Source organism: Ammospiza nelsoni, chromosome 5, assembly GCF_027579445.1.
Source record: "Ammospiza nelsoni isolate bAmmNel1 chromosome 5, bAmmNel1.pri, whole genome shotgun sequence".
In the NCBI taxonomy this organism is placed as follows: domain Eukaryota; kingdom Metazoa; phylum Chordata; class Aves; order Passeriformes; family Passerellidae; genus Ammospiza; species Ammospiza nelsoni.
This window is the reverse complement of record NC_080637.1, coordinates 24,263,033-24,277,765: the sequence shown is the minus strand read 5'-3', so window position 1 is coordinate 24,277,765 and position 14,733 is coordinate 24,263,033. Positions and strand designations below refer to the sequence as shown.

The following is a 14,733-nucleotide window of genomic DNA, read 5'->3' as shown; positions in this document are numbered from 1 at the left end:
GGATGGAGACTTAACACAAAGCAGATGACATCTGAGAGTGAGAAGTTTGTATATGGTAAGCCTTACAGTCCTTTGCGCACCTCCTTAATTTTTCTACACGCTGGTATATTTTTATGCCTTGGTTTTTGTGATCAAATTAAAATTTTATTCATAGAGTTCTTTTGAGGTGATTATATTCACAGATATCAAGTCCCCCCCAGAATAAGACTTCACTCTGAGTCTGTTTGAAGTTCAGTAACACCCAGAGAAAATAAACACAGCTGTACACAGACTTCATTATTTAGATTGGGACAGTGAACCAATTCCAAACACGAAGACAGAGGCATCACACATTTAGAGAAGGAGGAACCACTTTTGGAGGGAGGGGCAGCAGCTGGCTTGTATTTAGGTTACATTTGCCTAAGCTGGTTTTTTTCCTTGCACTGTGTCACGCTACCCTGATGAACATTTTTCGAAGTCCCTCAAAATTCCTTCATTAGCTTCTTCAACAGAAGGATTTGAGATGAAGAACAGACAGAAAAATGTGGAATGGAGAGAAGGTAAAACACTGAATGAAATGTTTGTGAATGCATGGAGATGTCTGAGAGATACATAATCTGTTTCCACAAACACAAGGAGTTTAAAAGTGTCTTGCATAAATAGCATTTCTAATGGAGATTAGAAGAGGAAGGTGTACTTCAGTAGACAGTCATGCGCACAGCTGCTCAACACCATGTAGTTTGTTTTCAAATCCTTAAAATTAAGATTTAAAGAAAAAAAAGCTGATGTATTCCTCTAGAAGGCAAAAGACAAAAGTATCCTTTCCTGTACAAACAGACGTACAGATAGAGACTTTGGTAAAAAAAAAAAGACAAAAAGGGACAAAATTTGAATTTACATATTAATATACTGATATATTCTTAATATGTCAGCCCATCTTAGGTGCATGTATCTGTCCCTATAATAAAAGCCACAGATAAATGAAGAATTTAGGTACAAGAAGAGACTTGTGGCCATGCACTGAAACAAGAAACTAATTCCACTGTCCTGGCAGACGCATCAGGGCCTCTCCCAATATCCTTTCTCAGTCAGAACAAGTAAGCTTTCTTGCCCTTTCCTATTTTTATATTTACTGAAAAAGCTTAAGAGAGAAAAAAAAATTAATACTTTAGAGTTCTTTGAAACAAGTGTGAGGTACATATAATAGTTCATTCCACATTTAACTGTTTGAAGACTTACATACCATACTGATATCCTTTTTTATATAATCTGTTTTCCTGAAGTCTTAACAGAGAAATGATGCTTAAACTAAACAAAAAACAGAGCTAAAGTAACAACAAAATGTTTGCTGGTTTAATTTAAGCAACTTCCAGCACTTTCACATGCTTTTTCCCAAACAGCAATCGTTACAAAAATCAATTTTATGTCAATTGTCTTAGCCTGTTTGCTGTTTGCAGTTTTTAAGTCAATGTAAAACTGTCACCAAAAACCTGTATCACAGCAGTAGACATTCTATCCATCTTATATGAAGTGAAGATGACTAAATACATAGAAAACATTTTTTTTCTATTTATTCAAAAATACTTTGTGTAATTAGTACTTTACACAACTGTTTCATCTCTTTCCTCTCAGAAACCTCTCCCCAACATATTCATATTTAGCTACGTTTAAGAAATGTATGGCTTACATACTGGTGAAACACATGCCACCAACCAATCATTCACTTTCAAAATGACACTGTTTTATCTTCAATCTGGCACTTTTTTCTGCAACGTAATTGCGCCAAAATTATTTTCTTTTTACAGTAAATGTTCTTAATATGCAAAAAAGTATTTTTAGAGGCATAAAACATTTTTAATGATTTATGAAACAGAGCCACCTAATATAAAAATAAAATAAATTATTTACTTTATTCAGGTCAGAATTAAAATAGGTTCTTAAGGCTTCAACAGTATTGGTTTAAAAATATCTTGTGATGATGCTCAGTTCACACTGAGCTATCTACTTACAAATCCACTGTATCAACTCGTACCAGTTATATTTAATTTTTTTCCATAAATAGAGCTAAAATCACAGAACAAATGAAGTGTGCATACAAAATATGACCAGAAAACCAGCACCTCACCCTATATGAAAATTAAGTGGCAACATATTAACACTTGTGATGTTAATCAAGAAAAAGATGCAAATGAAAAATGTGACATGAAAGAATAAAGCAGGAGAGGGAGAAGGGAAAAAGTCAATAGCAGGATACCTTCTTTTGTCTGTTTTCAGCAGCAGCCAACTGAGCTGACATTCTTTCTTGCATTTTCCTGCAGTGAGCCATTACAGCTTCCAAAATGGACAGAGGGTTCATGCATATTGGCTTCTTTTCTTTATCACCAGCACCTGCCTCAAAGTCTCTCTGAAGAGCCAGAAATGGGTCGCTCAGGTTAAACCTTCCGTATCGCTCCTGGATAAAAACCTCTTTGCGGCGGGCCTAACAGAAAAAAAAAAAAGGCAAACTAAAACAGAGAAATAAAATGCATTCTTTGAAGTACATCCACACATAGAAGAAACTTACACTACAGGAAAAGCAATATACATCATTTAAAGTTTTAAAGTATTTTCTTTAGGTATTCATGTACAACCTCTAAAAGAAAAATATGCCTCAAAAAATCAGAAAAACACCCACAGTGCAGAGAAACACTGTCAAGAAAGAGAAATCATCTAAAAATAGGGAAAAACATTTCTCTGCAACTTTGTTCAAATTCTGTTTTGAACAATAAGCAAAAGAACAAAAAAAAAAAAAAAAAAAGGAAGAATGAAGTTCTGATGTACAAAAGAGGAGAAAGAGACCAAATACTTACTCTGGGTTAGCACATCATTTGGAAAGCTTTAAGTTAATATTTTAACATATGAAAAGTTCATAAATGATAACAGACATTTCAGGGCATGAGAAAACAAAGAGGAACGCAAGAACTATGTTAGAAAAACTCCTCAAAGACTAACTACAAATTACCTCAGTGAATACCCAGCTTTTTTCTATATATTGTCAACAAAACTGAAATGTTCTCTTAAATGAGAATTTGTCTGGAAAAGAAACAAGTGGACCTACATATTTTGATGCTTGAAATATGCCTAGTTTGTTTTTCATTGTGATAGTATAAATGGAAAATCTTTATTAAAAAGACCAGGTCTTTGGAACATAACTTCAGAAAAAGCTGACAGAGTTCACTCAGCCCTAAAGTCTAGTTTGGCTTACAAAGTCAGGTAGTGACTGATTGAAATGATAAAAATAATAGATAGAACCTAGTTATTTTTTATAAAGTGCTTTCCAAGTAACCCCCAATTAGTCTAATAATTTTAGTATTTTAATCCCTAAATTTATAACTTATATAATAAAAAAGCTAGTTCCAAAGGTAATATTACAGGACTAGGAGGCGGGACTGTATTTGTAATTTGAGGTTCTATAGGATGAAGTTACAGGACAGTATGTAGCTTAGGAATTCAACCTGCATGGAAAAGGAAACCAGCAAAACCAAAAGCCTTATCATAAATGGATTACATTGCTAATCAGTCAAGCAAGATGATAAATCCAAGCAGGTTAAGAATTTAAATAGAGAGGGATTCACAGTCCATATATAAATTCTCAACTACTTAAAAGCCACTTAGTTTATATAAAGTGAGATGTCAAGTAAAGGAAAAAAATAGATGTAGCGGGTCTGCTGCAAGTCCAAAAAGAAGACCACCAAGACCCCTCATTGTTAAATTCAAAGAAAAAGCCAAGATGATTAACTGACCTTAGAGGCAAAGGTATAACCTGTGCCTTTAGAGAAAGAGATTGCCAGCCAGTGAAATTATGTGTATTTTCAATTTTTTTCTATGACCCATGACTAGCTGTCCTCTTGGCACATACTAAATGCATGTAATATGAACATATTATTTGAAATGTTTTCTAACATGCACAGCAATTAATAGAGCAGGGCAAAAACCACAGTGTGCACCTGCCAAAATAGCACGATGACCAGGTTCAGATTCATTCACCAAGAAAAGGATGAAAATATATAGTAGGAATGAGCTCCATCTGAATGAAAATCAAAACCAGAATTAAAGTGGCTATGGGAGAATGTGGAAGGTAAACCCTGTGGAAAAACCAATAGGTCTCAAACAGCACATGGTTTGGGCTGACTGACTGGCTGAAGCCATAACTGCATAACCCCAAGCACAGGGGAAAACAGACTGGCAGCTCTCAAACCATAGACAGCAAAGTCATCTAAAGATGCTTCCAACTCAAAGGGGAACGAAATGTATGTTAAAACAAATGCTCCCATGTCTTTATACAAGGACTATAAATATACAATAATTGGATGATTTCATGGGATGAAAATACATGATTTATAAAGAAGGTACTAGAATAAAAGACAAAGCAGAAACTTGGTAGAAAGGGAGATGATGAGTATTTTCATAAAACTTGGACACAAAGTGACAGAAAGACAAGCTAGGCCTGAGGTTTTCTACAGGATTCCTCTAGCCTCTAAGTAATACTTCTGTCCCTTTGCAAATCACTAAGTACATCAGATGGGAGAAATAGAAATGTTAGAATCAGATTTTTTTCTCTTATGTTGTCTTTCTTTACTGAATTTCAAGTCACAAGAGTTAGTAGCAATATCACAATATCTGTTTTTCAGGAAAGTCATTATCTGTGGAATATACAGTCTAAAAATCATACTCCTTTAAAAAAGTGTCTCTGTAATTTGGTGGTTGTGTTAAAGCAGCATTAGCAGTGTCTCATATATAACTGTAATTGCACAGCAATATATAGAGAAAATAACATTCAAACTATTTATTTGTGAATAATTAACTGAATTAATTTTCAAACACAACAATTTCAAAAACAGAATATGCACCCACTATAGGAAGGTCATCAGGACTACTGTACTGTGAAAAGTGCTATATGAATTTATAAACCATCATGTTCAGTTTTCTGCACACACTCATTTGCTCAGCAATGAACCTTTTAATGGAAGGGCTGAGATTGGAAGTATTTAGAAGCATGACAAGATGCCCATGGGAAATGATACCTTTTTCAGCCTATGTCAGTGGTATGCAAAATCATGACTTAAGATTTGAGGCAAACCCTCCAACAGGTAACTGCTAATGACAAGTCACAGTAGGCATAAACAAATCAAAACAAAATATATAAAACCAAAGAGAAAACCCTTCAAACAATTAATGCATGAAATTCTCTATGGCAATAGAGCAAAAGGTTAAACTTACAACAGCTTTTTAATTCAGTCAGTAAGAACATCATACTTATATAGAACTTTTAAATCTTTACAAAAGATCTGAAACATTAAATAAGGAGACTAAAATAAAGCTACTACTTAAAAAAATAAACTTCAAAGTTTTTTTATGGATGATCTGTAACATTATTTTAGATCAAGGATGGACTACCAAAAAAACAGATCTGAAAAATATCTTCAATGTTTTCATTTTGATAATTTCAAAAACGATCAAAAGGTACAACATAGCTTCCCTTCAAGGAAGAGCTTAGTAGAAGTAGGACTTTTCAGTGTGAAACAGAGACAATCAGGGAGAAAGGTGCTTGAGGTCTGCAGGCTGACAAGACAAGTGTTACTTGTCCCATGATCTAATGAGGGAAATTTGAGTTGGACACAAATTATTTTCACTGAGAGTAGCTAAACACCAGAACGTGTTGCCCAGGGAAAACAGGTAACTTCTATCATTGGAAGATGTTCCAAGATAGATTGGATAAAGCCAAATGCAACTCAATCCATGTTTGACCTTACTCCTGCTTTAATAAGATTGGACTGAACAATCTCTCCAGGTGCCTTTACACCCTACATTACTGCATAATAAGTGAATTCTTCTAGGACTGTCATGTATTTATTTCTTTATTTATTTTAGCTTATAGAGGCTGGTAATCTTGTCAATTAACAAATGACAAAAATGAGTTCTCAGAGGAAGGAAAAAAATCAAATATTGGAAGAAAATGTCTTACATCTTGCTTTGGATCACGACAATACTTTTAGTGACCTGGGAAACAGAACTTTAAGTCTGGGATATTTTCAAAAATAAAAAATCAGCACTAAAAAATCTTTAGGGATTATGCAGCTATACAATAGAGGGGGAAGGTTTATTCTCAAGTTTTCTCTCCTAAGTCTGTAGCCAACAAGAATCTGAAGGATGGGACTGTTATGATAAATTGCTTCTTTTATGACACTTTCAGGGAGCCTGTCTCCTACTACATACAGCAAGACACCTCATTCATCCTGCACAAACCTTTTTCAAGTTACCTCAAGTTATCTGCAAGCTACCTCATGGAAATTTTCACTTCTTAACCTGACCTTTTTGCAGTCACTGACCCCATTTACCAAGTGGCAAATGAAGATGGGCAGTGGGGTGCACAGGGAGAGAACAAAATGAAAATGGCCTGTGGGTAAAGCCGCAAATCCAGTATAAAAACTGGTCTGTAACTATTTGTTTCTTCCATTCCACTTCAGAAGACAAGAAAAATTTATTTTCAGTAACCAAATGGAGAATTATGAAGTCTAATTAGACTTTTTCCACCTATTATTGAAACAAGAACGTGAGGGGTCAAGGAGGTCTTCAAATACTATACCTATTACTGTGGACTTACAGCTAAAAGCATAAAGCTAGGAAGTATAAATATGATCAATTAATGGATATTAGAAATAAGCCAAATAATGAAAACAAAAAAATTAATCACATAAGCTACATTATTAGTTTTATATCCTTATAATTTATGTTGATAGTAGTTGCATACATTCATTAAAATAAGCTGTCATAATTAGCAACATAATTCACATAAGCAACAGGGCTTTTAAGGTTAATACAGTATTTTCCCCTTATGTATCTCAGAGTTTCCTCTTCATTTATCTGCCAAGTTAAGAGAGGTCGGCGAGTCCAAATCTTCCGTGCAGCAAGTGATGATAAACATCAAAAATAGGACTGCATGTCCTACACTGCTGGGGAACAACGGAACTGAATTAAAGCTGCCCCAGAACCCTTCAAAAAAATTTCCTTCCTTTCAAGAGCATTTGTTGTTCTGATTAATTTCCTTTTCTACATTTACAAGAATTGTTTCAACAGATGTTGACAGGTTCATATTAATATTTTCTCTTGACATATGAATTAGGGAGTGATAAGTTTTCTAAAACTAACCAGTACAGAAGAGGAGGCAGTAAAAGCTTATTTTATATATTATGCTAAAGATGAGGGTGAGCCCTTCATTCTAACTAAAACTAAAAGGATAATTGATTTTTTAAAAGAGGAAGATGTTTGAAAGAGAACATGTTTATAAATCTTCTTCACTGAAATGATACAGTTTCTTTAAGTGATGTTTTTGTAGCTATTCAATTAAGCAAAACAGTATTCTCAATGAGTATATACTCACAATAAAAGCAGTACTTTCAGATACACCTGTAAAATATCAGACTGGAGGATATCATGCTTTTCCTTTGTGATGAGTTAAGAATGAGTCTTTAAAGAATGCTATCAACTTTCATACACAGTTGAGTTCGGGGGCTTTGTTAGTTTTTTTTAGTTGCATATTTTTAATGCAGATGTGAATGAATGTTTTCAAAGTGTCGTAAGATGCTACTTCCATATGAAGTTGTATAGGAAAAATTAAAAATGGAAATGTAAATTTCAGTAACTGATGAAATAGTATCCTGCAGCATGACTTCTGTCAATGAACACGTGCTGTTCAATTTCTCCTTACAATTTTAACTGCATTCTAAATTCCTTTCTTCAGCACAGTGATGGTGCATACCCATTCAAAATCTACAAGGGAGTTAAATTTTAATGAACTCCATACTATATGAAAAATACTTTACCAATATATTCGAAGTGTTGTATTCCATGTTAAATGTCAAGTATAAGACAAAACACTTGTTTGTCCATTTTAAGGATGGAAAAATGGAAATTGCCTGGACAAAACTGACAATCATAACAGGCCACTAGTTTAAAAAGAGTGAAAATAGTAGAATTGAGAAATTGGAGGGTACAATCAGCAAGTTAAACAAAACTAGCATACAGGCTGATTATGCTCTAATGGACCTAAATATTTGTTCTGTACTATAAGGACATGCTATTTATGGATGACTGAGCAGTACCATGAAAGAAGTCAAATCATTTGGTAGAGGTGCTAATAAAAGAAAATATACTCAGGAATTTTTAATGGGAGACACATATACTCATAAAAAGCATTCAAACCTATCTTGAGGAACTATCTCGTAACAGTCATAAGGCATGCAAATACATAAACGAAATTTCTTACACTACAGTAAACTGGATGAGATGTTAAGTTTTCCTATAAAAGCTGTCCCAAGCATGAAAATAATATCCAAAAGCTGCATTATTCTCTCATTTAAAACAACACAAAAAATTAAAAAAAAAATTAAAATTTGCAAAGTATCCCCGTCTCTCAGAATCATACAGCTTTAAATCCAAGCTTTTAAAAAACATTTTTCAAGGTAAAAAGCTCTGAATAAAAGAGTGTGTGTTGTTTTAGAAGGCTATTCACAGTATCCTTAGGAGATTTTCTGTTTCATGCAAGTATCCAAATATAACAGTGCTTTACAAAAAGCTGTATAATTCTCTTCTCTCAGCTTTAAAAAGCATTCTTGATAAAAGCACAAAGTGCCAAACAATTAATTCAGATCTCTGTGTACAGAAGGACAAACATTTAAGTAACATTTAAACAATCCTGACAAGTACTGACATAGAATTTTACAACCAAGGTAATGATCAAGTCTGAATTTTCTTAGGGGTCTAACTCCATAAAAGGAGAGTATCATCCAGTGACACCAGATTGTTATTACCACAATATTGATAAGCACAACCTCCTTCTTTTTCTCCCTGTTACTGGACAAAAACCTCTATGAAAGGAAAAGTACAGACAGACAGGACAGACAGATATATGCTTCCAATTCTTCATTATTAATTTTCTCCCTTAGAATACTAAAACCTCTAAGGGAGGTTGCAGATTTTAAAAGGAAAATTCCATACTAAAAGGCAAAGATCAGTTACTAACAGATCAATCCCAACAAGAAAAAAAGCAGTGCAGTGAATATAAAATATTCTTCACACAATGTAAAAGGTGAAATTCAAGCCTTGCACTAAGTTTCTAAATGAGGAAAAAGAAAAAGTCCAAGTCATGAAACAACATGTGGTTCTGACTGAGAAAAGCCATCTAGATATTCCATATAAAGATTACACTAGATCTATTTTATGACAGCTTTGTTGTCTGGTACTTAAACATTTAAAAATTATAGGCCAATATTTTGTCAGGAAGCATCACTGTTTGATGCTCTGATTATCTAACCGCCCAGACATTTATTTCTGAAAATAATACAGATTTTCATACTGATAATGAGTGTCAGCTGATAGAAGAGACTTGAGCTCTCTGGTTACTTTAAATAACCATTTGTCATCTAGACTTTTTTTTGCATGTTCAAATTTATAGTCGAAATTCATGCAAATCAATTCATAATTCTTTGCATGGAAATCTGTCAGAAATTCTTCTGAAGTGTTGAAGGAAATCTGACTTCATCTCTAACCAAAATAGAGCACTTTAACCTTCATGCTTAGCAGTTAAAAACAAAGCTTCTTCAGCTCAGTAACAAAAGATACCAAAGACATAACACTAAAACTTTTACTAAATCAATCTGTGTTTCTGTTTGAGTATTGAGATGTTCATATTTTCAAGCTATCATAATCTCAGTTAAGATAGCATCCCGCATTACTTCATGGCAATTAAACTATTACCAAGTTTTACATATTTTAATTAAAAATTATGCAAGTTATGTATTTACAATGCCATCATCAGGCAGAGTCATCATGAATTCACAGAGGGAAAGGGCTGTTTAGGTAGTTCGATATCCTTCTGTGCAGAGGCAACCACCTCACGGATGAAGGGATGGAAGTGGATGTAGTTTCCCTGCATTTTAGTAAAGCTTTTGATACTGTCCCTCACAGCACCCTTCTGGACAAGTTCTCTAGAACTCTGTGGAATGAGAAGGTTCAGAGTTGGGTGAAGAACTGGCTGAAGGCTTGTAGTGATGTAGATGTACACCAGTCAGTGTACACCTGGCTGGGGACTGCCATCAGCAGTACTCCTCAGAGCTCAATCCTAGGGACAGTTCTGTTCCACACATTCATTCAGCAATGGTCTGGACGCAGGAGTCAAATGCACCATGAGCAAAGCTGCTGATGACACCAAACTGGGAAATGCTGTTGACTTGAGGACAGGAGCAGCCCTGCAGAGAGGGATCTGAGGGGGGGATCAATGAGAGTCAGTTCTGTGTGCCCAGGCAGCCAAGAGGGCAAAGCCCATCCTGGGCTGATCAAACACAGCATCAGCACCAGCTGGGCAAAAGGGGCGATTATCCAACTCTATTCAGCTTTGGAGCAGCCTCAATGGGAGTGCAGTGTGCAGTGCTGGGCTCTGCAGTTTAAGGAGGATGTGGAGGTGAGTGAATGCACTCAGAGGAGGGCAACAAAGCTGGTGAAAGGGCTGAAAGGAATGTCCTGGGAGGGGGGTGGGGGCAACGACTCTGAGCTTATCAGATCTGGAGAAAAGGACACTGAGGGGTGACCTCATTCCTCTGTACAGATTGCCTAGGATTCAAAGGGGAGAGGGAGGGGCTACTCTCTCTCCCTGAGATCCATTTAGAGGAATGGTTCAAAAATTGCACCAGGAGAGGTTCAGACTGGACATCAGGAAGCACTTCTTTAGTAAGGTGGTGGTTAAACACTGGAACAGGCTTCCTAAAGAGGTGATCAATGCCCCAAGCCTGTCAGTGTTCGAGAGGCGCTTGGACAACGCTCTTGAAAACACGCTTTATCTTTTTGTCAGTACTGAAGTGGGTCAGGCAGCTGGACTAGATGATCATTGTTCATATCCTTTCAACTGAAGTATTGAAGTATCTCTTCTATTTACTCAATAGATTTATTTGAGGCAGATTATGAGAACTCAGTGTTTTCAACTTATTTTTAATATTCACTGGAAGGTAAATTGTGAGAGCAATATGTATTACCTCCAAGAAGAATTTAATTATTGATACTACCCATAGTGAAGAAGATGAATGAGCAAACACATTTTACTAATTTTTTTTGATTGATAGAAAGGCACATTTTAAAATAAGCAACACTGGATTTTATGTCTTGGGTTTTATGCTGTTTTTCAAAACTTCAAAGCAATTTTTCAGCTAGAACTCCTTTAATAGCATTACAGTTAGCAATTTTAAAATTGTCACGTAACAGCTTATATCTCCAAAATATGTAGCTGAAATTTTACTTTGCTACCTCAGTGCTAGTTCACCATAATCACTGTTGCTTTATTTTCTCAAATTTTTCATTTATTAATAAAAATGAAACTCTGTCTGTAGTAAGAGACCTAGTGGTAAGTATTTTTACTACAGTGACAGAGCTTCTAAGACCTATGCCCCTCTCTGCGAGAGCAGCAGATGGAAGGATCTGTCCACCATTTGAACAGCATCAAAATGGTGTGGAAGGGAGAAATGCCTGGGAACATACACACCCAAAAACAACAAAAGTAATCGAAACTGTGTATTTGCAAAGGTGTTGAAAAGGGCTGCAATCAAATCTCTTGTCTCATTCACAATTATTTTTGACAGATTATTACCTTTTTTTTGGAAGAACCAAGAACAAACCTTACACCTTTTAAATTTCTTCTTCAGCAACACTAACACAAAAACCAAGGAAAAAAAGTTATGTACTCAGTTGTACTTGAGCATTGCTATCAGTGAAACTACCTGTACCATTTAGTGGCATAGGGAAAATGTGTTCCCTGAACTAGGAAATGGAAAATTTTGGGTAATGTAACATAGATAACAGATGACCCAGTTACATTTTTCATTGTCAGTAATGTGGGTAATGATGGCAAACAGATAAAACATTTTTAAAAAGTCACATCTGCATAATTCACGAAGATCAAAGAAATGGAGATTAACATCATGTTGTGATATTTTATTATTATTGTTACTATTACAAATAACGTGTGCATCTATCTCTACCCACTAATTTATGTTGGATTATGCAGAAAGATCAAACAAGGGTGGGAGAAATAAAGTAGGAAAAGCAAACAGAATTTATCCAAATAAAAAATAAAAAATTTAAAATAAAAAAATATTTATCCAAATAAAAAAACAGCAGAATACTTTCAGGTAAATTGGTAGGATCATGCCTGCCAGCAATAAAGATATTCAGATCTTATGTGAAAAAGAAAAGAAGATTATGATCAATTTAACAATCACTGCTGGAATGAAGAGTGAAAAGGCTGTTTGCAATGCAAGGCCATAGAATTTCACACTAGAAAATAAGCCTCATAGATTCATAATTGTGTTCTCCAGCTTTAGGAGAGCCTGGAATACAGGATGGTGAAGTCACCATCCCTCGATGTGTTTAAGGGAAGACTGGATGTGGCACTTGGTGCCATGACCTAGTTGAGGTAGTAGAACTTGGGTTGGACTCAATGATCTTAAAGGTCTCCTCCAACCTAGAAATTCTATGATTCTGTGAATTCACCTGAGTAGTGAAGCAGCACAGATGCAGATGGTTTAGGAAAAGCTTAATGTCCCCCTTTGGTGAACAGCAAATAACTACCACAAGAAGTGATTTAACATGACTGAAAATTTATTTTGGCAATAAATTCTAGAAGTGGCCTTTATATGTGTCAAAATAGCAGGACCACTCAGATCATCAAAGTTACTTAGTCCAGGGATTGCTGCTGCCACAAGCCCAACATCTATTGGAAAAAGTGAGACTTGATTCCATTCATAACAAAGTGTACACTTACACAATTACTACTAGAAAAAAATGAATGTAAGTAAATATAACACAATATAAAGTAACAGAATATATAAACCATGATCAAATAGGGGCAAATCAAAATCTGAACAGTAAGGCTGTAATAAACAATGCCTTTTCAATTAGGTTCAAAAAGCATGCTTCATTACTCTAAAATTTGAAATGAACAGACATAGAAACAGTTTCAAACTAAACAAACTATATACTATATACTACAACAAATAATTTCATCCAATAACTTATCTGAGGCTTATCTCTATTTCATAATTTCCTTGAAATCAATTTTAAATAGCTTGCAATAGTGAAATACTAGATTTTGTCTGATCCATCCAGAAAAGTACACTAAACTCTTGTTAGGAAAGTAAAAATTCTAAGCATAACCAGACACATTGGACAGGTAAAGATAAATTATATTTAAGAGAAGAGAAAATGCATACACAACCATCATTAAATCGAATAAATCAGAAGTAGTTAGCCGCTAAGCAAAGACATAATATGTAGAGATGAGCAAGGACAACCTGCAGATTATTAGCTCCCAAAAATTTATTACAAATTAATTTTATGCAAAGAAATTACAATATGCAAAAATGACAATGCAAATAAGGCCTTATTTGACTTCTATTTCATGGTTCATTTCTGCCACCAAGACCAAAAACTGCCATCACACTGTCTACAACACACTAACCTTCTGTTACACACAGTTTAACATCTACTGCTCCTCCTTCTACAGTTACCATTTTCCCAAGACACCTGGCTACAAAACAGGCTGCCTTACTGGCTGTCAGAAACCTTCAAAGCCACTTTCTGTGCACTGTTACTCTATTCTGGATTCACAGGATTCACATGCATAGGAGAAATTCGAATTCACATTTTAGATTCCCAACTTAGAACAATTACTGCAGGTAAGGGTCTACATTTATAGTATCTGTAGCTCCCTTTGACAGATTACACTTAATATATGTGTAATTTTTCTCCCTATCAGTCAATTTGAGAGCAACTAAATAACAAGGATTCATTCCACTTTTCCTGATATCTCCCATACTTCTTCCCCTCTAACCCCAAAATTAATTCTGAAGTCCTAAGTCTTATAGTACAAATCTTGCTGACTTTGTGCAGTAGTTGAGGATAAAAAAAAACTTTATTCATACACAGCTGACAGTTATTGTGTTGGCAACAGCTCTATTTTAAGGTTTAACTTTCAGTGCACAGACAAAACCAAGTATCACCCCATGACAAGATGCAAAAGACAACAAATAACATTACAAGGATATGGAAACTCTAACTGATAAATCCAATTTTTTTAACCCAAAATCTCAGCCTACAGTAGGCAAAAGTCTTGTCTTGACCAACTGAAAGAAGCTCTTTACCTAGACAGGACTCACTGGTAAGCAGAAATTTCAAAGTAGGCAAGTACAGCTTGCAAGTACCTACAGCTCTCCGTGCAATTTTTTTTTTCCCCAAGAACAGCCTATGCATTACTGGAAATGCATAGGCTGAGCCTGAAAGGCCACACGTTTTGCAAAGGAATCCCAGTATCATTCCCAATGACCCTTCAAAAATCTATGGTAACTATACAGTATACTCTTGTGATAAACTGTGATAAACTCAGGGTGTCTGAAATACTGTTTGATCTATACATATGCTTACTGAACTGCAAAAGTGATATAGAAATACATCTACTTTTACTAATTATCATCACAACAGTTCATGTTTTCAATGAGATTAAAATAAAACTATACTGTAGAGTGTTCAATCATTGTGGATCAAAATTTAAAGACACGTTTACCAATAAAAGCCTTCCACAATGCACAGCCCAGGACTTGAAAGCAAACTAGCTTAAGCAAAAAATGCAGTCCACTCTTTGGGAAGAAAAAGACTCCATTAGGAAAAAGACCC

The 14,733-nt window shown here is 35.1% G+C and overlaps 1 protein-coding gene across 1 annotated transcript in view; it reads right to left on the bottom strand.

The window, feature by feature from the left end:
• The window catches only part of CTTNBP2 (cortactin binding protein 2), a 77,911-nt gene that overhangs the window by 46,344 nt on the left and 16,834 nt on the right, over positions 1-14,733 (bottom strand). The window contains exon 3 of the mRNA XM_059472794.1: positions 2,234-2,458. Within this exon, the coding sequence (XP_059328777.1) occupies positions 2,234-2,458 (225 nt within the window). The remainder of the gene's footprint in view (positions 1-2,233; positions 2,459-14,733) is intronic.